At 41.4% G+C, this 27655-nt stretch overlaps 2 protein-coding genes and 1 long non-coding RNA gene across 3 annotated transcripts; 1 reads left to right on the top strand and 2 right to left on the bottom strand.

Annotated features, from left to right (window-relative positions):
* Window positions 1-518: 518 nt before the first annotated feature.
* LOC116612021 lies at window positions 519-2111 on the bottom strand. The gene has a single exon (XM_032372645.2). It carries the CDS (start codon window positions 1958-1960, stop codon window positions 728-730), a length of 1233 nt encoding a protein of 410 aa, XP_032228536.2. The 5' UTR covers window positions 1961-2111; the 3' UTR covers window positions 519-727.
* Window positions 2112-4488: 2377 nt separating this feature from the next.
* On the bottom strand, window positions 4489-27395 carry LOC5504339 (mucin-12). The gene is made up of 25 exons (XM_032372643.2): window positions 26932-27395; window positions 24751-24846; window positions 24453-24534; window positions 23930-24059; window positions 23459-23567; window positions 23218-23277; window positions 22633-22728; window positions 21624-21687; window positions 20937-20990; window positions 20746-20820; window positions 18944-18988; window positions 18827-18873; window positions 18662-18717; window positions 18269-18359; window positions 17782-17893; window positions 17426-17540; window positions 14993-15089; window positions 14578-14702; window positions 13081-13286; window positions 11648-11725; window positions 11399-11432; window positions 10381-10443; window positions 7202-8850; window positions 6644-7115; window positions 4489-6191 (listed from the first exon to the last, which is right to left on the bottom strand). The coding sequence occupies exons 1-25, from the start codon at window positions 27060-27062 to the stop codon at window positions 6094-6096; spliced, it is 4185 nt and encodes a 1394-aa protein (XP_032228534.2). The 5' UTR covers window positions 27063-27395; the 3' UTR covers window positions 4489-6093.
* Window positions 14312-15099, top strand: LOC125563016. Its single transcript, XR_007308053.1, has 3 exons — window positions 14312-14370; window positions 14587-14729; window positions 15034-15099. It is a non-coding gene; the product is annotated as an uncharacterized LOC125563016 (long non-coding RNA).
* Window positions 27396-27655: the final 260 nt, after the last annotated feature.

The raw sequence follows: 27655 nt of genomic DNA, 5'->3' as shown, positions 1-27655 counted from the left end.
ACCAGGAATTGTGTTTGTTAACTTTGATGTACTGCATAATTTAAATTATTGAATAAGGCCTGGATCCATTTGGTTGGTACAATTAATAAATCTCAGTAGAGAGCAGGATCCTAGATCCCCCAATGATACCTTTGATCAGTCAACACAAAAGGTGTTTATGCTGGCTCCGCTTTTAGGCAGTGCCTAAATCTATATATTATAACTTTTATTACATTTACATTAAAGGTTAACAAAGGGCGAAGCAACACATCAACAGAAAACAAAAACAAAAAATTGTTGGGATATTTAATCCTCAATCTCCCTTGATATCCTAATTGCGCCGCTTGTAAAACTACAGTATCAATCAAGCTAGCAATAAAAAAAATTCAGGGAAAAAGAAAATCATCTTATTTTATGAAAGAATGCTTCCAGAAGCTTCAGGTCTCGAAACGCATATACTAGTCTTCCTATGACTTCCAAAAATCCTAGAATTAAAGAAAGTAATAACAAAGTAGACTGCAAACAGCATAAGTCAACGCTTTACTACGGTCCACCTTTATTTCTTCTCAAAATTCGTTATAACATTAATTCTATATCATATTTAGGGTGTGCATCGTGTTCTATACATGGCTATCGGTGCTTCCCTTTTGAGGCTTACTGTTGCAAATGATCGGTACAACATTGATTTCCTGTGCCATCGGTTTCACGATGAATAACATTTCTAGCTATGTCTTAAATTTCGCTTTCTCTAGCACCAGAGGCCCGGTGGGCAAGGGAGGCTAGCGGACTTCTTCTGGTTGTTTGAATTTTTGTTGTTATGAAGTCGTTTGCACACGAGTCCTCTCGGACACTCCGGCATCGTTCTAGACGTCTCATAGCCCGGGTATTCGGCAGTCAAATCTCCCTGGTCATCGGATATCTGCCTCTTGCACTTATACCCGAGCGGACAATCCACGTCAAGAGATTTCTCGCTTCTTTTGCACCAAAGCCCGGGCGGGCAATTCGCGATCGAATCTGAGCGTTTAAAGCCCAGCACTGCGGCAAGGTTGCGCGTAAGACCACGCTTGCACCATAAACCCGGGGGGCAGTCCGAGATTCGGTCGACACGTTTATCTGATCTACGTGGAACTTCGTTATTCCGTTTGCACCAAAGTCCTGGAGGGCAGTCCGAGCTTGGTTTATTCTCGTCGCCTTCCAGTCTTTGGTAAACTCCGCTGTCTTGTCTGTCTGGTCTTTGATCAACTTCAATACCTTTTTTAACCGATTTTTGCTCAATTCCGTTTTCCCGTCTATCCGGTCTTTGGTCGTCTTCACTCTCTCGTTTGCACCAAAGACCTGGAGGGCAGTTCAACTTAAAGGCATAAACGGCTCGCTTACACCACAGTCCTGGTGGACATCCCTTAGCACTGTCAGAATATCCGGCCGCTCGCAGACGCTCGGCAGAAACACTTCGCTTGCAATTAAAACCTTCGTGACAGACCGTACTATCCTCCGCTAACCTCTTGCACCAGAGCCCTGGCGGACAAGAGAAGCTACGGCGCTGGCTTTTCTGCCTTCTCTTGCACCAGAAGGCGTCAGGGCACTCGGGGATGTCTTGTGCATCCCTGTATCCTAAACGAATTGCTATACGTCTAGGCAAATCACTTTTTTTCTTGCACATAAGGTCAGGCTTACACGCAGCGAATTTGGATGGCGCTTCATCGTTTTCTCTGGATTGAAAACTCTTCTTGTTTTGGCGACGATGCTCTGACTTTTCTTTTCTCGTTGTTCTCGAACACAACGCCCCTTTAGGACACCGTCTATACCACTTAGCCCTTATTCCTCGTCTCTCCTCGCAATCCTTCCCAACACAGGGCGCGCCTGCGTTTTTCCGAGAGAGTTTATCACTTGATGCTAAGCTTGTGTCCTGAGGAACTGCCCGTGACTCTTCAAAGACGATTACAAAGACACATAATACTATACATAGCTTGACAGACAGCATTTTTTTAGTGTTAAAAAGAAGATGAAGCGTTCGGCTGTTGATAGTCTTTGCGTGTCCGATGCTAGGCCAGTTGTGCCGCGACAGCTCAGTGGGGAAGCTTTTATCAGCTAGTGTGAGCGATTTCCGGATATCATCGGTAATAGTGTATTCGGCGAACAGGTGTGCGCAAAATGCGTTGGAACAATTTGCTCCCCGTCAAATGTGTCGCCCCCCGAATGCCAAACAATCTTTAAAGATGTTCATACCTAAATAGAATAAATTAGTTGTCAAAAACACAGAACAGTTTACATGAAATCGCTTGGCTTTCAAAACAACGATGTAAACTATTTGCTTTGGGATAACAAGATGGAAAAAGTCATTGCGCGCGGTATAACTCTGATACATTTTTGTTGAATAGAGTTTATTTATAAACTAACGGTTTTATGACTACGTAGCTGTATGCTAGCTCTCGATTTTTATTTTATGATTTCTTCAGGTTTCCAGGTTTGGTCTCTCCCAGTGTTCGAATCACCGCTCGTCTCTTGGTTTTATCACACGTTATCTTCATTATGTTTTATAAAAGCCCCTCAATTCTAATACTCGAACCATTCCGCCTTTCAGTCTAGCCTTTATAAAAAAAACTGTGTTACTAATGAAATTAAAGTGGGAGTTTCTTGCTATCTATTCTTAAGTGACAGAAGGAATAAAAGACATGATATTGCATTTACTCGGCGCGCGCTTGGCCTACGGGTACAAATTATCAAAGATGTGGTAATTGGACTTACTTCCAATTCCTTTGAAAAATACTTTGATTGGGGATGATTCATAAAGGATATTAAAAACAGGATCGCTTTTACCTCGCCCTGGGATATTTTAACTATAAGGAAAGGTGACAGTTTGTTTCATGATGATTCCTAACTTTACTCCCACAAAATAAAGCTATGTGTATTCCTTTGGTAAAATGAACGATCTTTGACTTTTTTAGCTCTGGTGACTAGAATGACACATATATATACAGGTGCAACGGGGAGTAGTAGTACCTAGTTCAAACTTCACCTTGACTAAGAACATAATTAACTCATGCGGGTTAAGAAATTACTTCTTCTCGCTTGTGTGCTTCGGTTCAATACTTGTATTTCGAGCTGACTAATTGAATTTCCCTAATATCAACAAAATGTTCAAGTCAGAAAAAAACATTTATTTAACTAATCTCCAGAAAAAAGCAAACCCGGAGAAATATGCACTAAATATTTCACACTTTTAATAATGAAAGCAAATAGGAAAGGAATTTCGCGCCTAATATTTGCCAAGCTCTATTTTAGCACACTCCGTCCGGAAGACTTGAAAAAGAGTTTTGTTACCGAAAGTAATTAATTTCAGAAAATACCATTTTAAAATGTTATAGAATAATTCAACATCGAGGGGATCGGCCGGTTTTCTTTGCTAAAGTTAGTTAACACAGTAGGGGTCCAGGTACTAACTGGAGCAAAGAACGCGCCGTTTTGCCCAATGAAAACAAACCTACACTTCATCCAAGACGGAAGTTGTCTCAAGTCAGAAGATGTTCAAATTTCGCTTTCCCATGTGTTTGCCTCGAGCAGGAAATGTATTTAAGCCTCGCTTGCGCTCTTAGTAAAACACACTGCCCGAGACAGCTGGGAAGGAGTTTTAAGACATCAAATAGTTGGCAGGTGCAGCGGTGTTAAAATGCAGAGTTATTAGGTAAACGTGGTAAAAAATGCTATTGGTTCAACTGAGTTAGACACAGATATCTCTTAATCCGACTACCTAAAGAATGCTATTTTAATGGTTAAAACCATTCTATTTACTACAGTGGTTTTGAGAATTCACGAAAAATAATATATTATTCAGCATTTTGTTGTTAAGCTAATTCTCTGCTTCTCTGTTCTCTAATATTAAAGAACATTCTCATGGAATAAAGAGTAGTTATAAGAAGCAAAGTATCAGAGCTCAAAGTGACGCTAAAAGACACTTAGTTCTTGCTTTTTAGTGAGAACAAAAGAGTTGTCAAGTGAATTATTTACAGCCAAGTGAGTACGGTTTTGTTCGATCAAAACAGATTGTTTTCTCGATCTTTATCGTTTTCCAATGATGCCGCGATTCACTTGATTTTTGTATGCCTTTATTCATTCTTTACCAGTCTCTTTTTTCCAGAAGATCGACCACAATGTGAACTTGTGAGACAAAAGGATAAGATTTTGTGGGCCAAATATCCTTCCCTTTTTAAGAAAATCTTATTTCAATTACAGTCATAATCTCCGTGCCACATAGGCTCCACTTTCTTCCAGGCCCGTAGCCAGGGGGGGGGGGGGGGGGGGGGGGGGGTTCGGAATAACCACCCCACTGGACTGAAAGGTCCGCTCTAATGAGGGAAAATTGAGTACCTTTGCAAGCTAGGCGGACTACCTAAAAGATGGTCCGCTAAATGGGTAAATGAAACCCTCCGCTCAAAATCCTGGCTGCGGGCCTAGTCGGAACAAACTTAACATTAGTTTGCATTGTAAACACTCTCGATAGAAACAGCTCCCTGAAGGTGTCATAAAGGTGTATATTTACAATGAGACAAAAATTGTTTAGATGGATTAGAACATAAAAATTGACCCAGTTGCGTGGGTTCTTAGAAACCTGAGTCTCTTTAAACTGTTCCAAGTGTCTTCTAGGACTCTTAAAAATGGCGAGGGCGGGAGGCCTGTGGTATAAGTTTTTTTGGTCAAATCACACTAGCGTTCTATTAAAAATGCTCATTATAATTGGCTAACATATTCGTAGGCCATATTCGTATTCATAGCCGGTCAAGTGTGAAGTGGCGGATTTGAAAGCATAAAAATTGCACCTCATTATTATTGAGGAATAATTGTTAAATATGTGGATGATGAAAATGCGACAAGATAAACTGAATGGCCTCTTCCTCGGGGGCCAAAGCAGAACTTGCGCGCCCTAAAATGAATTTCGGCCCTTTTTCATTTTGGTTCATCTAGAAAAAGAAATGATTCACAGGAGTGCGCGAGGCGGTGGGGTTTCTTCATTGAAAAGGCGAAAACCAAATCCACCACCTTACCGACGATATAGTGGACAATATGGCCGCGCCTCGCCGACGGTATAGTGGTCAATATGACCGTGCGTTTAATATAAATCTATATCTGCGGTTATTACAATAAAATACCCTGTTTGCCAGATAACTAATTGGTTTACAAGTCTGACGCAGGGAGAACTGTACACTGCGCACTTGAGTATACTACAAGACTAAGGTATTACAGGAACACAACACTCGGTGCCGGGTCCATATACAACATCGGCTCTACTTTTTCACTAATGCATCCCTGGAAGGCAGGGCTTGTTTTGACCCTTAAGTGTCCCAATCAAAGCTAACATTTCAAGCGAATCCATCCGCTCTATCGTATGATGCACCATGAAGGCAGTGAAGAAGTATAGCGCGTTTCGACCGTGAAATGTCCCAGGTTAACGTGTCTAAATGCATTAGAGGGTGTATTTAGCCATACATCTCTTTTTCCACAGATTCTTGTACTCATGCACAGGAGCGTGATTTGACCATCAATGTCTTTTAACACCTGACTCTACACAAATATGCATTAATTTCAACGGCACGTAGGAAGGCCGTGATCTCTCGGTTTCCACGGATGCATGTACTCCTTGTGTTGGAGCAGAGCCCATGTCGTTACACATAAGAGGTAATATTAGTCCGCCGGTCCGGATCCAGCACTGCAAGTCTCCACAGATCAATGGAGCGAATGTAAACGCCTATTTCAAGGTTGCACTTGGAGAATCTATGTACCGTAACCCACAGGGATTCATAGATATCCAATAATACAAGTAATGCAAATCCAGGTTTCAAAACTGTAGAATTCGTGTTCACGTTCTTATAAACATTTACATGGCTTTCAGCCGTTTATACGCTACCCATGAACCATTGCGGGTTACGACAATGGATTCTCGACGAGTGCAACCTTATTTGAACGGTGGGTGTACTGCACGCCCTCAAGGTATAATTGAACTCCTCATGAAGCACGCAAACAAGGCATGGGGACGTCTCAATGCCTCATGACATTGCATGAAGCATAGAAACAAGCTGGTATCCAGTTCATCTCATGGAGTGTAGCCAACAAGATCCAATGTCAGTCGAAGTCTATGAGCGTGTCGATGGCAGGTGAAGCTGGGGGAAGTCCACCTCGAGGGTCGGTGCTATGCAGAGTCGGCGTGTTGCCACCTTGTCCTAAGATAGTGAAGATAGGATCAGTGTATTGGGATGATTGGACACAAGTACATAACGGTAGGCAGATAAGGACTTGGTTGGGTCTTATTCTACTTCTAAGACGTAAAGATATATGTATTTATCATACCGTTAGTTGACCGAGCAAAATAAAGTTTTGTCGGGTTGCCAGTGCTCTAACATCAGCTTCGTTACAAAATGGGACTTTTAGTGTCGCGATTGTCGGAAAACCAGCAAAATTGAATACTGATACCTTCCTACGTTAGCAATAGTCTATAGAGATAATTAGTGCTTTTATGAAGTTGGCTCAAAATATGGTGCCCCGTAACACCAAGAAATTACAGAAGGTTCCAGAAGGTTTCAAGACGGCTAAAGCCACGACCTGTCAAAGCTGCTATCCACACTCAAGTAACACAGAACTATCGGCTCTGGGGCCAGGGTAATGCCAGACTTACCTCGTGAGGTACCATCATTGGTGACAGGACTCCCAGAGGTACCCATCAAGGGCGACGATGCTGGGAACATCCACGAGTAAGGGTCATCACTCAGCAGGGCTTTCCGAGCAGATGTGGATGCTCGCTCGCTGGTCATCACACGTCCGGGGTAGTTTAAGCCTGCATTGCTCCAAGGTGAGTTGGCAAAGTCTTGTAAATACGGGGTGGGATTATCGGGTGTCGATACGGTCGGCGAATCAAGAGTAAAGACCCTCTGGTAGGGTGATCCTGAAGTTTCGGGTTCTGCGTCTTTGAAGGGTGACTGAAGGAGGAACCGCTCACTAAGTATTGATGACGGAGTTGACTGGCCGCTTTGTGACGTCATGTGGTCCCTAGCGGGAGTCTCCGTGTCACCCCTAAGGGATGCAGGGGTCGCAATATTGGGGTCCTGCTCTCGCCGAGAGTTCAAGTGGGTGTTGGACCCGGGACTCACCTGCAAATAATAGAACAAAGGAAAATTAAGCCAACGGAAGAAAAACAAACCGGAATCATAACACGTGGAAAAGAAAAACGTCCTACCTGCTGGCGTGTTTGCGCATGCTCCATCTGCCGCACTTTCTGAGCCCGCAAAGAGTCTATGGCATTCCATGAAGCTCCAGGACTCACACCCAGACCTCTCGCCTCTGGCACGCTTGAGTCCAGTTCCTGTGACCGTGGCGTTGCATAGAACGAGGTGTTACGCTGTGCTTGCTTTATGCGGTTCAGTCTGTCCATGAGGTCTGACACGTAACCTGACCGTAATGGCGACTGAGTGACTTCCGACGGCAATGGCGACTGGGTAACTCCTGACCGCAATGATGACTGGGTAACTCCTCCTGCCGGTTGTCTGTCCTCGTTGCATGATCCTTTAGGAGGAAGTGTGTCTTCCGTGACGCCGTTTAAACCAGCACAAGCGGGCTCTACCCCACTCTCCCGGCCATTGAGATATGTCTCCTTGATTTCATGGGCGTCAATGTGCAGGTTCCCGAATGGCGATCGTTTGCTTGCTTGTAGCTCAGGGTCTGTCACCTCGTCAGATAAGCTGTCATCGATTGGGATTGTTGGCTCTGAGAGGCTGATTAATGGGCTCTGGCTGGCACGAGTAGATGGTGATGCACCGGTTGTAGTTTTACTTATATTTGATGATGTAACATTGTCGTTGAGCATTTCTGAGTGTCGCAGGGTGTCCATGGAGCTTACTAGACTGTCTTGTGCCTCAGAAGACGACGCCACGTGTGGAGTACAGCTTGGGTCTGTCCTAGGAACCCCTTCGTACTGCCTTGTATTCAGTGTACTCCAAGCTAAAAGCGGAGATGCGTTTAGACGCGTTGCCCCTGTGTTTCTAGATGGCATGGGCCCTGGAGGAGTGGGGGTACCAGGGTCATGGGGGGAGCCCTCTTGCTGACCATGCGGTGTAAAGGACAATAGTCCATTGACATTAGATCCCAAAGGCGTACTACCAGGCTCTTCACTTCGCAAATCAGATGTCTGGCTTTTAAGAGGTGTAAAAGATACCAAGGGGGATACACCACGGGACACAGTACTTCGATACGAGGTGAAGGGCGAGCCTTGCTGTAAAGACGATACACCCTGGGATCGAGCACTCTGATATAAAGTGAAGGGCGAGTCTTGCCGTGGGGTGGTCCCATCCGAGGTGGATGCTTCACCTGGTGGTGAAGAATCACGGAATTTTCCTGGAGTTTGGAATGAGAATGGAGATAATGCTCTGTGATTTTCATAGCCTTTGTCATCTGGGCTCGCAAATGACAGCTGAGATAACGGAGAATCATTCCAGGTAACGGCTGGTCTTTGTGCATCAGTCCAGGAAGTAGCTGGTCTTTGTGTATCAGTCCAGGAAGTAGCTGGTCTATGCGCATCAGTCCAGGAAGAAGCTGGTCTATGCGCGCCAGTCCAGGAAGTGAGCGGTCTTGTCACCTCTTCAGATGGTGATTCCTGGAAAAGTGCGCTCTTGACTTGAATGGGCGTCAGTGCATCCCTTGTAGGTTCTGTCTCCCTCTGGCTACGCGCTTGGTCTAGTAAGGTCCTAAGCAATCCTCCTTCCCTTGGCGCAGATCTGTTGTTGCTGACAGAATGTTTCTCGTGAAAAGCAGAGAGCATGTCCTCATCGTCCTTCGTTGGATCACTGTGTTCAAGGAAACTGCTCTGGTCATGTGTGAGGGAGGTCTCTCCTAAAGAACACAGAAACTACTCTTAGCAGTAAATACATTACTCTCCATCCTCCAATTAGCCCAGTTTCGAAATACGCTCTGCCACTGGAAAGGCATACTATGGGCATATGATAACAGCGCGAGCATTGGATTTGGATAATTTTATGTGTATACCAGCGAGAATCCTTAGAGCTTAGAAAAAAAAAACAATGCAAAACTAATAATTCTCCACGATCTCGCTAGTATTTGAAAGTAGTTCATCTGAAACCAAGACACACACTGTATTTATGCGTCCTTGGTGCCTATGACCAGCGGGTACAGAGAAATTGAAACTGGCCTAATCAAGTGATGGGACAAATTGTAGAAGGAATGCAGAAGCTCAGCTGGAATGACTCTGAATTTTCGTTTATTGAACAGGGTCTGATCTGGACTGCTTTTTACGGTGCAATGCTCTACCATGGGGTCATATTTATGGCGTTCTTTGTTTTACCAAATAAAATTTAATTCTGGATCTCTTTACTTTTATCTTATCATACGCGGGTGTGCATTAAGGGTGTACTGACATCTGTTGCTAAGGAAAAGTGAATATAGCATAAAAGCCTTGTAGAAAGTCACGAGGGTCTGATATTTGCCAAGTTGACCACCACAAGTGTGCTGACTATTATGATGACGTTATCCCGTGACGTCATAATGTGACGTCATAGATACAAATAAAAGCAAATATTTCAAGTAAAATTGCTCGAAAACAAATATTGAATACGTTTTATGAAGCTTGAGGGATGGGTGCATTAAGCCAAGCATGCGTTTTAAGGTCCTGAAATCCAGATTATTTGATATAATCTTAGTTTCTGTTAAATTAACTCTAAATCCATGCTTGGCTATATGAAGGAGATTTTAATAAAAAGGAATACAGAAAAAATATTGCGTTTTGAAATAATTTGGCGAAAAAAAAGCTTTTGTTTAGAAAACGCATAAACGGAAGTGAATCAAAGCCCGCGCGTGCACATTTGGCCTGCTCAGACACAATGATTTCTCACATGATGATATTGAAATGAAGTTTAAAAACAAATTCCAATAGTGTTTCGTGGTATTAACACTTCAAAGGAACGATATTCGTCATGTCATAATGGAAATTAAAAAAAGTATTTTAAAATTCTGATACAGCGCGCGGTACTTTGAAATAAGATTTTCAGTGCGTGCGCGAGCGTTTGCAACCAGTTTTTGCCGCGCGCGCAGGTAGTGAAAATTGAGAACTTTGGCTTCAAAAACGTACGCTTGACTTAATCTTCGCTGAATCTTCGTTTTTACAAAATATGGGAAATACCATAACCCGAAAAGGCTGAGATCAACTTTGGGGAACTTGAAACGCATATTTTTTTTTGTTTCTTTTACTTCAGGAAAGCTTGTGAATGACGAATTCCGTGTTATGTATATGCGCGCTCTCAACGCCACCAGCGTAGCAACATCGTAACTGAGCAACACTAATGTCAGTACACCCTTTTAAACGGAATCTCCGGAGAGCCGGCTAGCAGGCTTATTGTCCGGACTCACCATATTTCTCCTTAGGAGCCGGCGTGCGAGGGATGAGATCATGTGATACAAATGCTGTGTCATCTGTAACAAGAAAACAGGTGGAGCATGTCAGAGCGTGTTGTGACATTGGGCCCAGGGTAAGTCAGCGGTGTCGCTCTGTAATGCCTGTGCCTCTCAACACAGGGTTCCCGGTCGCTCTGTAGTTCCTGTGCCTCTCAACACAGGGTTCCCGGTCGCTCTGTAGTGCCTGTGCCTCTCAACACAGGGTTCCTGGTCGCTCTGTAGTGCCTGTGCCCCTCAGCATACATAACTCCTTTAAATAGTCTTATCGATTCATTTCATTTCGATTTTTTATTTCACGTATACGTTATACAAGCCTCTGTCTCTTAGGTGTTTTTACGTGGTTAAATAAACTATTATTATTATTACTATTATTATTATTATTATTATTATTATTATTATTATTATTATTATTATTATTATTATAATTATTATTATTATTATTATTATTATTATTATTATTATTATTATTATTATTATTATTATTATTATTATTATTACTATTATTATTGTTGTTGTTATTGTTATTGTTATTCACCACTGGGTTCTGGTTTCGACGTGCGTTGAGTTAGTTGGTCTTGCATTTGCTTTAAGAGTTTTTTCTCTAGGTTTTCCTGTTTTCCCTCCTCTACAAAATTCAACAATTTCGATCTAAGCTGTGTTCCGTGCCGTTTGGCAGCTGCGCTCACGTTATTCAGCACTCAAGCTACAAGGGTGATCCCCAAATTTATATTATTAATTTATTTATTCAATCGAGGTGCAGAGTTCAACACGTAAGTATGTTTCTTGATGTATTTTTCTTTAAAAAAATATGTTGTATGTTATTATGCTGTTCTGCTAAAATAAATCAGCTAAACTGAACTTCACGGGTACAAAAATGTATAAAATAATATATGTTTCTTTACTAGGGGAAGTCAAAAGGCCAAGTTTGATTAAAAGCGACTTGTACATCAAGAAGGCAGTTTCGTTTACTTACCTAACGCAGCCAGTGGATCCTCGATAGCGTGAGCCTGTCACACAACAACCATAGTCACTACAGTATGTAATAAACATGTAGAATTCCAAGAAAACATCGAGGAAAATTCTTATTTCTATTAACACATTTATTACCTCGCTCGTTTTATTTTGTAATAAAACATCATTCATGCCATTTTTTAAATAAAATTATTCCAAGAAATTCCCTAGAAAATCCCAAGAAACTTTCCACCTTATTGAGATGTCATACCTGCGGAGTGCTCGCCCTTGAGGAGTTACGCGACGAACCGCCAGACTCAGGGCGGTCCACAGACATAACGCCGATAATCTGGGGGAAGTAGTAAGACGGACACTTTCATATCAACTCGGATAACGTCTAATGCAGATGATCCGAACATTCGAGAGAAGAAAAGGCAAGAACGACACAGCAATAAAACATTTAACGCTTATCATCAGAGACTAATGTTACTAAAAGACAGTGTAAAAGACACATCAAGCGGAAACCAATTTCCTTTGAGATTGTGCACACTATACTTATCTACACTTGCTATATTTCAAAGTACAGAGTGAGAAAATGATATGGTAATGTGATCAGCCGGGGTTTAACGCCAGTGACATTTTAACATGCGAGATTTAAGAACGCAACCATGCCGCCATTTCCCTGCTAGCAGAGGCCTCTTTTCTCTGTATTTCGCTGGGCTGGAGTTTGCGAGGAAAAGATACCTCTGCCATGGGTCGAAACTGTTTTCGTTGCGCATGCGTGAGCGTTAATAAGCGACCGACGTGCCAAAACCCGTACCATCGCGCGAAAGCTGTCAATATGCTTTGCATGGGTTTAGTCGGAAATCATGAATCAAACTCCGGTTAGTTCTCCTCTTCGAAAAAAGAAAACAACTGTTCAATTTCAATCACCTAAAACGTCACTAAAAAGATTGAACAACAAACGCAGCAAAGACGAGTTTTGTCTTGTTTGTGGGATTAATTTCAAGACATCTGGGCAGGCGAGTTTCTTCAATGTAAATATCGCACAGTTGGATTCGAAGAAAATGTTACAAAACTTTTTGGTAAACTTAGATCAGCTATTCCCAGAAGAATATGCAAAACCTGTAAACGGAAGATTGACTCGTTTGTCAAAAGAGAGAAAATTCTGAATGAAGATAAGGCATTGAATGGCTTCTTTTTATAATTCGTCGCGTGATATTTCTACGGAGGACGCCGTTTCGAATGCGGGCTTATTATCCGGCAGCGGATATACGTTTCATGCATGCGCTAGTCATTGTGGGCTCAAATAGTGGCCAGTAATTAATGAACGGAGCATGCGCTCTGGATCTCGTCCACGATCGTGGACGGCGGTTTGATCAAACGAACTTGCGACCCATGGCAGAGGTATCTTTTCGTCGCGAACTCCAGCCCAGCGAAATACAGAGAAAAGAGGCCTCTGCTAGCAGGGAATGCCGCCATTTTAACCTCCCTCAAAACACCATGTCACACCAAGCATCCATATCCTGTCGGATACTCCAGATATTTTCCATCAAATATGGTCAATAACGTACCAGACTTACCTCGTGGATGGTTGGTGTTTTTATTTGTTTTCAAATAGTCCGTAATTTTAAAAGCGAACAATAACGAGAGAAGGAGGGAGAGGTCAAAGACTGGTTTTGTTTGAGTGACCTGTCATTTTACCTGGTCCGCGACTGCCTGGGCGACCCACGCTCTCTCCCCCATCCTCTGCTTGGGTGTCTGTACAGTGACCTTCTTCCGGGGCTCAGTCTTGGCCTTATATTTGCCAGACAACGCCCTTGCAGCGGGCGTGACCACAGGGTCCTCGTTCACAGGGGTGCGTGGTCGCTGGACAGAGGAAGTCGCCGCTTTAGCTGCTGGTCGAGTTACTAGAAATAGATAGGAGTTGGACTATGAGTAAATCGACCATAAGGGACTCGGAAAATGGAACATGAGCTAGTGCTAGGATGCCGGCTAGGGCAATAAGATGGAAAAAATGCATCTGTGTATTGCGTCAAGCCAGTAACGGAATAATCGGAATGCTTTGGCATAAAGAGATGGAAATAGACACATTTCTACATTATTGAAAACAGTTAAATAAGTTTACTTACGTCCGCATCTTTAATAAACCATGAGTTTTTACGTTGCTTATAGGAAAACAGCTAAACTGTATCAGACAAAACACATTTTAGTGTAATGTTACTGAATTCTCAATCAAATTTAGTTATTCTTTGCCACCGCCATCCAAGGTGTCATCGTTGTTTAAAATACGCCAATTACGCCGCCAATTTACCGAGTCACTCAAAGAATTCCTTTCAATTGGCTAATCCAACGAGTAACTAGAATACCTTCAATCGTAAAAGGGGTATTAGCCCCTAGCCCCGAATAAACCGTTGCATTTGTAACAAAGGATTTGTTTGTCGCTTTTCACTGGAAATACTGGTATTTGCCTGTGTAAGGTTTCCTAAAGACAAACCTATAGCTTGACGACACATGTCAAACGGAAGAAGAGAATTCTTACATCCAGGGCTTCTGGAATTACGCGGGAAAAAACTCAAAATTACGCGGGATTCTTTGCTAGATTACGCGCTAAATTACGCGGAAAATCAATCATTACGCGCTAAATTACGCGGGATTTTGCAATAAATTTTTCTTTAAAAATCTAAATTTTGCGGGATTCTTTACTGAATTACGCGCTAAATTACACGGAATATCAATTGTTACGCCCAAACTACATTTTGTACCGAAAAAAAAGCACGAAATAACTTGAAAAGGTTTATTTTTGGGCGAAAATATCTTAGGCGAGTTTTCATTGGCTCCTAGCCACCAGCCAATTAAAAAAGGTATTTTATTATTAGTCCTAGGCCTTCGCGGTTTAGCAAAGAACACCTAGTCATTTTAATAGTTTCCGAAATTCAGTTCGAAATATCGCACTCTTACGAAGAATATCTGTTTTTTTTACAAGAAATAGAGGTAAGAACCCTAAAAGAACACATCAGCTGTGCACTTAAATGTTTTGTCTTTTAAAATTTAGCCAAATTACGCGGGATTACGCGGAAATTTGTGGATTACGAGGAGAAAGCCAAATTACGCGCTTCCGCACAAGCGCGTAATTCCAGAAGCCCTGTACATCGAACGAAAAAACGTTAGCAAATTTCTTATAAATCTTTTTCTCTCTACCTGTTTTAGGAACAACGCCTGCTTTCTTATTCTGGGGAGCCTTGGGCTTGGCCGAGGATGTTCGGGGTATTGGTTTGGGAAGGTTGGATCTCTTCGCCTGACGTCTGTTGAGGTCTGGTGCTGGTCTAGGAAGAAAAAAAAAGTTTTTTGTGGTAAGTAAGGATCAAGAGGGACCGCATACAATAGTGCATTGATACCAGGTACAGTGGTTAAGAATTTACTCAAAACCACTTATTGTAAACTGCATGGAACAGTCTCAAGCTACACGAAAGGCTCCTAGAGACAACACTAACGCAACAACGCAATTAATTGCCCCAACATTTTTGCTACAACCCCCTCTATCCTAATCTAAATCTGATAGTTGATTTTTGTCACTTGCAACTTACTAACATGAATGTCGATTACTGAAACATACTGGTTGTGATTTGAAATGTCCTGTTTCCTCTGTTCTTTCAGGCGCTGCCTTCCTCGTAGAGACTCAGTCCAGGTTTGAACAACCTCAGGGGTGGATCCTAATGGGAACAAAAAACAAACCTCAGAATCACATGCCACATTCCAACTCTAGAAGCAAAGACATAATGTATGTTTAGTTGCCAATTAGTCAGGAATACTGACTATTGCTAAGAAAATTGTGGAATTATGGGTCGGGTGCTCCAATAAAATAAGTAGCATTTTGCATGTCACAGAGTCAGCATGGTAGATATATATAGCCTTTCAAAGAGTGAGTGAGAATAGATATGTCTGATACCTGGCTCTGCTGTATGTCTTTATGGACAACAGAATGAGTGATTAAAGCATCATACCTCCCTAAATCCCATTGATCTACAGAATGAGTGATTAAAGCATCATACCTACCTAAATCCCTTTGATCTACAGAATGAGTGATTAAAGCATCAGAACTCCCTAAATCCCCTTGATCTACAGAATGAGTGATTAAAGTATCAGACCTCCCTAAATCCCTTTGATCTACATAATGAGTGATTTAAGCATCAGACCTCCCTAAATCCCTTTGATCTACAGAATGAGTGATTAAAGCATCAGACCTCCCTAAATCCCTTTGATCTACAGAATGAGTGATTAAAGCATCAGACCTCCCTAAATCCCCCTGATCTACAGAATGAGTGATTAAAGCATCAGACCTCCCTAAATCCCCTTGATCTACAGAATGAGTGATTAAAGCATCAGACCTCCCTAAATCCCCTTGATCTAAAGATTGAGTGATTAAAGCATCAGACCTCCCTAAATCCCCTTGATCTACAGAATGAGCGATTAAAGCATCAGACCTCCCTAAATCCCTTTGATCTACAGAATGAGTGATTAAAGCATCAGACCTCCCTAAATCCCTTTGATCTACAGAATGAGTGATTAAAGCATCAGACCTCCCTAAATCCCCTTGATCTACAGAATGAGTGATTAAAGCATCAGACCTCCCTAAATCCCTTTGATCTACAGAATGAGTGATTAAAGCATCAGACCTCCCTAAATCCCTTTGATCTACAGAATGAGTGATTAAAGCATCAGACCTCCCTAAATCCCCTTGATCTACAGAATGAGTGATTGAAGCATCAGACCTCCCTAAATCCCCCTGATCTACAGAATGAGTGATTAAAGCATCAGGCCTCCCTAAATCCCCTTGATCTACAGAATGAGTGATTAAAGCATCAGACCTCCCTAAATCCCCATGATCTACAGAATGAGTGATTAAAGCATCAGACCTCCCTAAATCCCCTTGATCTACAGAATGAGTGATTAAAGCATCAGACCTCCCTAAATCCCTTTGATCTACAGAATGTGATTAAAGCATCAGACCTCCCTAAATCCCCCTGATCTACAGAATGAGTGATTAAAGTATCAGACCTCCCTAAATCCCTTTGATCTACAGAATGAGTGATTAAAGCATCAGACCTCCCTAAATCCCCTTGATCTACAGAATGAGTGACTAAAGCATCAGACCTCCCTAAATCCCTTTGATCTACAGAATGAGTGATTAAAGCATCAGACCTCCCTAAATCCCTTTGATCTACAGAATGAGTGATTAAAGCATCAGACCTCCCTAAATCCCTTTGATCTACAGAATGAGTGATTAAAGCATCAGACCTCCCTAAATCCCTTTGATCTACAGAATGAGTGATTAAAGCATCAGACCTCCCTAAATCCCCTTGATCTACAGAATGAGTGATTAAAGCATCAGACCTCCCTAAATCCCCCTGATCTACAGAATGAGTGATTAAAGCATCAGACCTCCCTAAATCCCTTTGATCTACAGAATGAGTGATTAAAGCATCATACCTCCCTAAATCCCTTTGATCTACAGAATGATTGATTAAAGCATCAGACCTCCCTAAATCCCCCTGATCTACAGAATGATTGATTAAAGCATCAGACCTCCCTAAATCCCCTTGATCTACAGAATGAGTGATTAAAGCATCAGACCTCCCTAAATCCCCCTGATCTACAGAATGAGTGATTAAAGCATCAGACCTCCCTAAATCCCCCTGATCTACAGAATGAGTGATTAAAGCATCAGACCTCCCTAAATTCCTTTGATCTACAGAATGAGTGATTAAAGCATCAGACCTCCCTAAATCCCCCTGATCTACAGAATGAGTGATTAAAGCATCAGACCTCCCTAAATCCCCCTGATCTACAGAATGAGTGATTAAAGCATCAGACCTCCCTAAATCCCTTTCATCTACAGAATGAGTGATTAAAGCATCAGACCTCCCTAAATCCCCTTGATCAACAGAATGAGTGATTAAAGCATCAGACCTCCCTAAATCCCTTTGATCTACAGAATGAGTGATTAAAGCATCAGACCTCCCTAAATCCCTTTGATCTACTGGCTCACCGGCAGCCTCTGGTGATCTGCGGAGTGACTGGTGAAAGGAAGACAGCTTGTCTGGAGTATCTGCTGCTCTGAACGACACTGGAGGGGTAGGTGGAGCAAGGCCAAGTCCAACATTCTACAGAAATAAAATCAAAGTCAAGCATCCTTAAGATTTGGGAACAACAGGGGGTTTATTTTTAAAGTTTGGTTCAGAGTGGAGGAGACCTAGAAATACAGGATTGGAGGGGGTACAGTCACACCCCTACTACTGATCATTTCCTTATAATTCTTCAAAATATTGTTCTAACCCTAATTACAGCCCTGTTTATCGCGACGAAGGAAGGGTGATTGTATTTGGACAAAGTAAGTACACTTACAAACGAATAATTGGCAGCCAGATGTGACCCAGGTTCTGCCTCGAAAAGGTGTGCTTTCAAAGATTCGACTGAGTCCTTGAGATCAGAGATGGTCTCTGTACCCAGCATTGACCTGGATATGAAAAAACAAATTCAAGCAATTCTGGTTAACATACTCTTTAATGGTGACTAAATTAGGGCTACTTGTTCTGTGGTTGGGAATTTGCTCTTTCAAAAAATTTAAGCCATGATTAAGGTGTCACCAGGAAATTACATAGCTGAAAATTTATTTGATTCAAATTAACTTAAAAATCATATTGTCTTGTGACACAATTCATAACAAATGGTCCATTTTTGAAAGCATTCCTTCTAATGGAGTAATGGAGATGGATTAGATGGTTCTCACCAGTAAATGCCATTGAGTATTTGAGATATGAATAATATCTAGCTTTTCAAAAAAGCATTTGAGCTTATCTCAGAGAAAGCGGAACCCCGAGTAATGTTTTACCTTAGTTGTTCTGCTTTGGTGAGAAGTGTCTGATGAGAATGAACTTCATTTTTAATCTTGGCTGAACTCTCTTCAAAACTTGGTACAGAATCTAATCATTGAAATGCCATGAAAAATAAACAATGATGGAAACACCATAAAAAATTAAGGGAGGGAGGGAGGGTTAAAAAGGGCTTCCCATCATCTCAGGACCCCTCCAGGAAATGGAACTGAGACCACACTAACAGTATCCTCGACTTTTAGTAAACAATGATGAAACACCATGAAAGGGAGGGGGATCAAAGAAAGTGTCCCATCGCCTCGGGGGATCCTCCTAGATGTGCCATTGAGACCACACTAACTTTAAGTGAAGACTTTAAGTGAAGGGTGTGTACCTTTCTAAGCCTTCCTTACCTTGCCTAATCTTGTTCTTGAGCAAGTGAAGAGAAAGGTTGCAGAGCTGAACAAGGCTGCAGAAGAGATGACGTAAAGATGAATGAAAAAATTGTGCACTTTCCCTGCTCTCAGGAGTCTCTTGACGAGTGGTTGGATTAAAACTGCAAATTCACTCAACTATACCTTTTGAGATTCAGTTTTCCACTGACATAGGTGTTTTCAATTTTTTTCTGGGAAAAAGCAAGTTTTGTAAACTGACAAAATATTGATAGCAATAATGTTTTATAAAAAAAAACTCACTGTGGATAGCTCCCTTTCACATTCTCGAAGAAGTAGATCTGGGACCTTAGAAAGAATAATAACAAAGTGTTCAGCCATCACAAAATTAGGACAAGAACAGGCAGGTAATTTAAGAAATGGGGCTAGGGTATGGCATGATTTGGTATAATGAAAGACAGACATTATGTGGCAGGGGTTAAATTATACAGGGAGATGATGTGACAGGGACATTATGACATAGAACACTATGAAGCATCAACATACAACAGGGGACATGATGTGACAGGGACAAAATGAGACAGGGACAAGATGAGACAGGGACAAGATGAGACAGGGACATGATGTGACAGGGACATGATGTGACAGGGACATGATGTGACAGGGACATGTGACAGGGACATGATGTGACAGGAGATGATGTGACAGGGACATGATGTGACAGGGACATGATGTGACAGGGACATGATGTGACAGGGACATGATGAGACAGGGACATGATGTGACAGGGACATGATGTGACATGGACATGATGTGACAGGGACATGATGTGACATGGACATGATGTGACAGGGACATGATGTGACAGGGACATGATGTGACAGGGACTTGATGTGACAGGGACATGATGTGACAGGGACATGATGTGACAGGGACATGATGTGACAGGGACGTGGTGTGACAGGGACATGATGTGACAGGGACATGATGTGACATGGACATGATGTGACAGGGACATGATGTGACAGGGACATGATGTGACAGGGACATGATGTGACAGGGACATGGTGTGACAGGGACTTGATGTGACAGGGACATGATGTGACAGGGACATGATGTGACAGGGACATGATGTGACATGGACATGATGTGACAGGGACATGGTGTGACAGGGACATGATGTGACATGGACATGATGTGACAGGGACATGATGTGACAGGGACATGATGTGACATGAACATGATGTGACAGGGACATGATGTGACAGGGACATGATGTGACAGGGACATGATGTGACAGGGACATGATGTGACAGGGACGTGGTGTGACAGGGACATGATGTGACAGGGACGTGGTGTGACAGGGGCATGATGTGACAGGGACATGATGTGACATGGACATGATGTGACAGGGACATGATGTGACAGGGACGTGATGTGACAGGGACATGATGTGACATGGACATGGTGTGACAGGGACGTGGTGTGACAGGGACATGATGTGACAGGGACGTGGTGTGACAGGGGCATGATGTGACAGGGACATGATGTGACATGGACATGATGTGACAGGGACATGATGTGACATGGACATGATGTGACAGGGACATGATGTGACAGGGACATGATGTGACAGGGACATGATGTGACAGGGACATGATGTGACAGGGACATGATGTGACAGGGACATGATGTGACAGGGACGTGGTGTGACAGGGACATGATGTGACATGGACATGATGTGACAGGGACGTGGTGTGACAGGGGCATGATGTGACAGGGACATGATGTGACATGGACTTGATGTGACAGGGACATGATGTGACAGGGACATGATGTGACAGGGACATGATGTGACATGGACATGATGTGACAGGGACATGGTGTGACAGGGACATGATGTGACATGGACATGATGTGACAGGGACATGATGTGACAGGGACATGATGTGACATGGACATGATGTGACATGGGCATGATGTGACAGGGACGTGGTGTGACAGGGACATGATGTGACAGGGACGTGGTGTGACAGGGACATGATGTGACAGGGACATGATGTGACAGGGACATGATGTGACAAGCTCATAGCACGACAACCTACCCTGACTTGGGTCTGTGTGGAGTCCAGGTGGTACTTATTAGCATCTCCAGTCAAAATGGAACTGATAACTTCCCTCTGTAGCAAACACATTAAGATTAAAAAAAAAAAAAAAATGATGGTTTATTACAGTAGGGCAGTAGGGCAAAACAGCTAGTGTATATTTTACAGTACATTTATTAAACATTACTTACATGAGGATGATGACTTATGTAGAAACTTTCAGTTGAATGCCAAAGACCTCTAACCTGCAAATAACAAAGGGACTCACTTACACATTGTTGGATAACCAATATATTTCCATCCAATCCATAATCAACATCCTTCTCCCTGCATTTACTGTAATCACCCTTCCCCACGTTATATCCATTGAACTCTGTGACCCCCCAACAACGCCACCTCTGCTTGGTGTGGCTGGTGGTAAAAATACGCCCAACCATTTCTCGGTTTTAATTTCAATTGGTGTGATCTCTGAAACAGTTTGTATGCATTTATTAATTAATTGAGTGATTAGAAATTAAATCCACAATTAACCAAATCAACCGTGTCACTTCATATTGTGTTTTCACTGCTCGCACGGTACGCTGCCTTGTGTTAGATATTTATTACAAGTTCATATTTTGTTAATTACTACTTTGACTCCCAGCATAAAACTGTTTAAATCATCGTATACAGTACATCTGTTCAATAGATTCTAGATCTGAAATATTTTTCAGAGAATCAAGGCTCAATTTATAATTATGCAGCCATAGTTTCTCTGAATTTTTCTGAATTTGTCACTATAAAATATTTGTATTGTTTAAATTAGTATGTATTGTATTGTATGTATTGTTTAAATTAGTATGTAACAAATTTATATATCTATCTTAAATTCAACTTACTTTCTGTATTTTCTGTGTTCTTTTTATTGCATCAACCTCTTGCTGATAACTTGTCTTTGCAAGACTGAAAAACACAATATTATACAAATTATATACAAGTTATACACAAATGCACAATATGCACAATACAGAATGCTGGAATCTGATGGAATCTGATGGAAATTGTTTTTGAATTCTTAACTTCTGACAAAATAGCCGACTGGCAACACTGCTCCTGTATTCTATCACTTCTTTTAATTGGGCTTACATTTCTGTTTAATCTGGCACTTGTGCCCTAAAGCTAAAGGTTATTGTAAAGGTAAACGACGTGTCCGCGGAAAAAAAATGTTGTCGCACCACAATTTTCACTACATGTACAAACTATACATCAAATAAAAGATAAAAGATTGAATTATCTCTGCAAGTTTTATTTTTGCAATAGCTAATTCCTTGTTTAAGTTTTGAGGCCTCAAAGTCAAAAGTACGGAATTTACTCTAGAGCGTAATGCACCTTCGCGTTATTGCGCACGTAATTGCATCTCAATGACAGATAGATGATCTACCAAGTGTGTAAGGACTTTTTTGTTATTTGACACTGTCAACAAAATATCACGAATCAAAGTTGGAACTCTCATTTCTGGTGAAATTTGGACACGAAAAGTGCTATAAAAGCTTCAGTCGAAAATTCCTCACACTCTTTATGGCATAATTTTCTATCAGATCCTGAAAATTTGAGTCGAGAGGTTACGCCCGACAAGCTCGTGTTCTCGGATCAAAATAATACGCTAGAAAAGTCAAAGATTTGGCGTGAATTCACGGTCAACACATCAAAGGAAACAGCTAAAGCCCATTTTAGCTGTCTTAGAATGCAATTTATGAAAAATGTATTTTTGCAAAAATAAAGTTTAAGAACTATACAGGTTTTGCAAAAACCACAAAAACAAACAGTGGTGTCAAATTGACCTTTCCAAGACCTTAATTGTAGAATATCTTGACTTCAAGTAAGAAAACTTAATATGTATATTACTACCTTTTAGCTATTTGACTGCTAGCGGGGGCTGTAGACAGCTTCTTTTCACATTCACGAAATTTTTTTTTTAGATGTCTATTCTCTTTGGTCAACTCCCTAGCAAGCAAAGGGTTACAAGTTAGTACTGCAATAGCTGTTATACTGCGAAAGCTCAAGCTTGAGCTTATTATATATAGGTTTGGGCACCTGGGAACTATTCATAATATGGGGACCTCTTGATAGTATACATAGGAGTGTAGGAGACAGGGTATCTATTTGAAGCTAATTTATTCTAAACAGTCAGGGTTTAAAATAGTGGCTGGCTAGCCAGCTGTTTTCTGGTCCTTGCCAGCTCTGTTTTCTGTAGCCTTTTCTCATATTTTTAGTATGCAGGTTTTTTAATCAGGTGTTCTGATTTTTTTTTTTTTTGCTTTCAAATGAATTGTCAAGAAGAATTGTCAAGCCTTTTTATTTTTTTCTCCTGTGTCCTAAAAGGGTATGGTTTCAGATATTTTGTCTCAGACAGGGTCATGTTTACAGACTCTTGGTCGCACCCCTACACCCAAACAAGGGCTGTGTACTCTCCTCCCAAAGACATCAACTTACAGAGCATATGTTTTCCAGGAATGATGTACTTCCAGGGCAATTTGTACATGGTCTAGACACCTGCATGGAAATCATATATTATAACACCATGTTTTCATCTCTTAAATCAATGAGTTACAAAAATATATCCTACCAGCAAAGAAAATTACATTTCATTTATTCATTTATTGTTGGAGAGATGCAGGATTCGGTGGTCAAGCATCCAGCTTGTAAAACACCTTGTTAACATATTTCTACTCACCTTTGTCTGTGAACAGCAGTCTGTGTTTCAACAGCTTTGGATATGACCTGGCTGAAGGGCTGGTTGTGGATGTTTTTGGTGGGAAATGGAGGCAACACCACATTTTTACCTGAAATCATAACTCTAAAGTATCATACTACCGTTAAAATCAAGCCCCTCCCTCTTAAGTCTTTCACCACCACAGACCTGTACTGTAAAGAGGCCAAGTCTATGCCATCCAAGCTGACCCTAATTCTGCTGGTGGTGAAAGGGTTAAACACCCACCTCCATCCCCACGCATCTCTAGAACCATACTTTTCCAACACCCCCTTCTTTAAGCATTCCCCTTGTTACCCATCAAAAGAACAAAACAGCTATCTTATTTTAGACATGTTTAAATACATATATCACGGCATGGAAATGATCATTTTTACCCTTGGGTACTAGCAGGGACGATACATACAGTAAACTGAGTTGTTGGTTTGTACTCACTATGATCGCGTAGAATAACTTTCTTCAAGACATACAATGAAAACAGCAGCAGGAAGGTGTAGAATCTATCACCACCAGGAGAATGAAACAAAGACTGTACGACTCGGGGGAGGTTTGAGTCTGGCTCCTCCTGAATACAGGTCAAAAGAATAATTTTAGTGTCACTACTACTTTAGTCAACCTTACTAAACAAGAATCAAAACAATGAAGTGTTCTGGGGAAACTTTATGTTGAAGTAGGGAAATGATAGACAGGAATAGTATTTGTGTTAAATTCCTTTGTAGAAAAGAATGGTTTTAATTATGTTTTGATGAATGTTTCATCTTTCCCTTCAACAATGGGCTAGCACCCTAAACATCTGCATAATCACTCTTAAAAATGATAAACAATTTCTGCCACTAAAGTATATTTAATTGCTAAGTAAGTACAAATATGAAGAAATATGTATGACGCCAAAACTGGATATTGTGTAATGCAGACATACAGTGTAGCAGAAACGTTTTAATGCCCATGATTACAGTACCTTACTTAGCCTTGTCAACCAGTTGTAGCAGGTTTTGCGGAACTGTTGCTCTTGAGTCTTGTTCTTGACAGGCCAGCAGTCCCTGTTTTTATACAAAAGGATGAAATAGACTAATATGTAAATAAGTCTTCACACAGGGAAAAATCCAGGAATTTCCAAAGGGAAAGAGGGGTGGGATAATAAATAAAATAAATCCCTGGAGGCAAATGATTTAGCACCATATTTCTTCTAAAATTTCCGTCTAAATGGAGAACCCCCCTTTTTCTGACCCTAACAGATGTCAACTTTGATTACTCACCTAAACTCTTCATAGGCCATTTGTGCATTCAGCTGAGCAAACAAGAATCGCATCACAACTTCCATTCCTTTCTTATTTGGCAATACAAACATATCCCTAGGAGAACAATTGAAAATCTCACACACAAAAAATGGAGAACATGGAATCAACTCAAAGGTGTCCATACAGTCATAATTCAGTTGCTGTTTAACCATCTTTAGATATTGAGGCTTACATTAGAACCTCACAAAAATTAGCATACCTGTCAACCTCCAAAAATCTCAAGGCTTCAGAATTTTTTGGGGGGAGGGTTGGGTATATTCATTTTAGGGGAGAGGGGTAGGTATAACCTCGCAGGTGTTTGCTGTATAGAAAGCTCTCGCAACAAATCCACTTATAGATCTCACGAGGGTGTTAGATAAATTGTGCTACACAAAGGAATTTTGCTTTAAATATTTTAATAGAAAATAGGCAAAATGACAATTTTTTTTATAGAATAATTTTTCGGAAGCAATAAAACTCGTTATAAAGCAGAAGATTTGGTGCTTAACACGGAAGAAGAGGTTCAAAAGCGTGAGACTCCCGTCTAATGCGGGAGAGTTGACAGTTATGCATTAGGAATTGTCAACAGAATATTGTATGTAAGGCCAAATCTCAAATCAAAGAAAAGAAACCGTTCTAGCCGCACAACTTTCAGAGATGCGAAGGGCCCAAAATGCCTTAAGAAGAAAACTCCACGACTCAACACAGCATGATAGTGGCAGTAATGACAGTAATTCCGACACGGAAAATATGTCACACAGCAGTTAAATAATGGCAAAGGCTTAAAGTTTTTATAGAAATTTATTTGAAAGGCTGACTTTGCCGTTTCACGTTTTTAGCTGATCTTTCATATAGACATGTGTTGATGGGTAAGGGAATAATCAGTCGTGTTTCAGTACACTATAATGCACCTATCAGCGGCTTGCCCGAGGGGTCAACCCCCGGGGATACCACGGGGATCGTAAAATTGGAGAGACAATCTCAATGATTTCCCCCTGGGAAAGGGAATTTTTCATCTACAAAGTCCCCTTGTTAGGTTCTTTTTGCATTGCAATCCCCCTGTTATCTAACAGTTCCTAGAAGGTTGACAATATAATTCACCTTGAAGTTGAGACATACCTTGACTTGTGATGTAGGAGTTGGAGACTTCCCATGAAACATGTCAACTTGACAAACTTTTCCCCGTAGTCACATGCCAAATTCCATGCACTTTTCTCAAGAAATTATGGGTGATATTTGCATATTGGGTGCCCTTTTTGCCAGACAAGCATTTCTAATTACATGCCTGAACACACGAGACTGCTGATAAAAACTGAGTGCTAAAAAGTGCTGGGTGCACATTTATATTTGAAACACAAAAATAAATTTGACAGCATAGAACAATTTATAACACACTTGCTGCAAAAAAACTTGTCAAGCAGCTCTGCCTCCTCCTCCCCAATGTCAATACACTCGATTTTACTAAACTTTTCGACTTCAAATCAGGCAGACGAGGATGAAAGAGGACGAGCGGTAATCACTTCTCACGTGATATTAAACGCGGGAAAATACAGGGAGCCCGAACATTTAGTTCAATATTTTTCTTCAAATATGGCGGCAAGCTTGCGTCCACGCAGATAAAGGGCTTCAAAACCAAATAATGACATTGACGGCGGTACCCAAATATATTTTTGTTAACAAAAGAAGAAATACAAAGTCATGACAATTCCCCCACCCAAAACTTGTTTCGCAAATAGGAAGTCGATTATTTGCCCGACACCAGGGGCCATATCTAACCGCCAACCCCCACATATCCCCGGGGGTCGACTCCTCGGGGAAGCCGCTGATAGGTGCATAATGTGTTGTTTAAGAAAAAACTGTAGTGTTTCAGTGCACCATGGGAAACACTTTTAGTACTTTAACAAACAAAAGTATAATTCTTGGCAGAGGGTTATCAGTTGCGGTTATCGCACAAGTTAGTAAATAGTAGAAGTAAAACAACACCTTACCAAACACACCCTACTTTTAAGAAGTAATGACCAATAACATGCAATGGAATGTGCATTCCAGACAGTAATCCAGTCATACGGTCAACTACACTTCTTATCAGACAGAAAAAAAAGCTACGCCTCGTCACAGAGTCAAACTAGCTGGTTACATTAAGCTTAATTGCGGACTTACCTATTAAATGGAATACTCTCTTTTGCTTCCATAGCATCAGGATCGAAACCCAGCAACAGCAAATTAGTGAAGAAAATTTCCCTCGTATCCAACGGATTCGGCATGATTCCGGCAGCCCTACCTTGTAGCATATTTAAAATTTGTATATTTTTGAAAATATCTAAGAATAATGACTGTGCAAAGCACAATCTTTGGTTAAATTATGAAAGTATGTAAAATAGTAGATTTGGCAAATTTCCGCCATCTTGAGTTTAGCGCCAAGACTATGCAAGGTCCCGGATGTGTAACGTCTGATCGAGGCTCAGGGGCACTCTGGGTAAAAACCATCATGGCGTCTGGATTACGATCGCTATGTAAGCAGCTCTCTCGAATTCACGGGAATAACTCAAGAATTGTACAAGTTAGAAAAGTATGGGGGATACAAAGAGGCAGCGTAACGCTTTCTCAACAGTTCAGCAGGAGTTTTAGTGATAAAACCCACGATGCCAAAAGTTCTGATGCAAAGACAGACGGAGAGTCAAGCGTGGAAGAGGAAAAAGAACCAGATCCGTTTGCACCGTTTCCGGACGATGTCAACCCCGAAACTGGTGAAAGAAATGGACCTAGAGGACCAGAACCCACAAGATATGGGGATTGGGAAAGAAAAGGGAGATGCATAGACTTCTGAAAATTCTGGCTTACGTAAGAAATGGTTTTGTCTAACACCTAGTGGGGAAACAACGGC

This window comes from Nematostella vectensis, chromosome 5 (assembly GCF_932526225.1).
Source record: "Nematostella vectensis chromosome 5, jaNemVect1.1, whole genome shotgun sequence".
Classification (NCBI taxonomy): domain Eukaryota; kingdom Metazoa; phylum Cnidaria; class Anthozoa; order Actiniaria; family Edwardsiidae; genus Nematostella; species Nematostella vectensis.
This window is presented reverse-complemented; position numbering and strand designations above follow the sequence as displayed.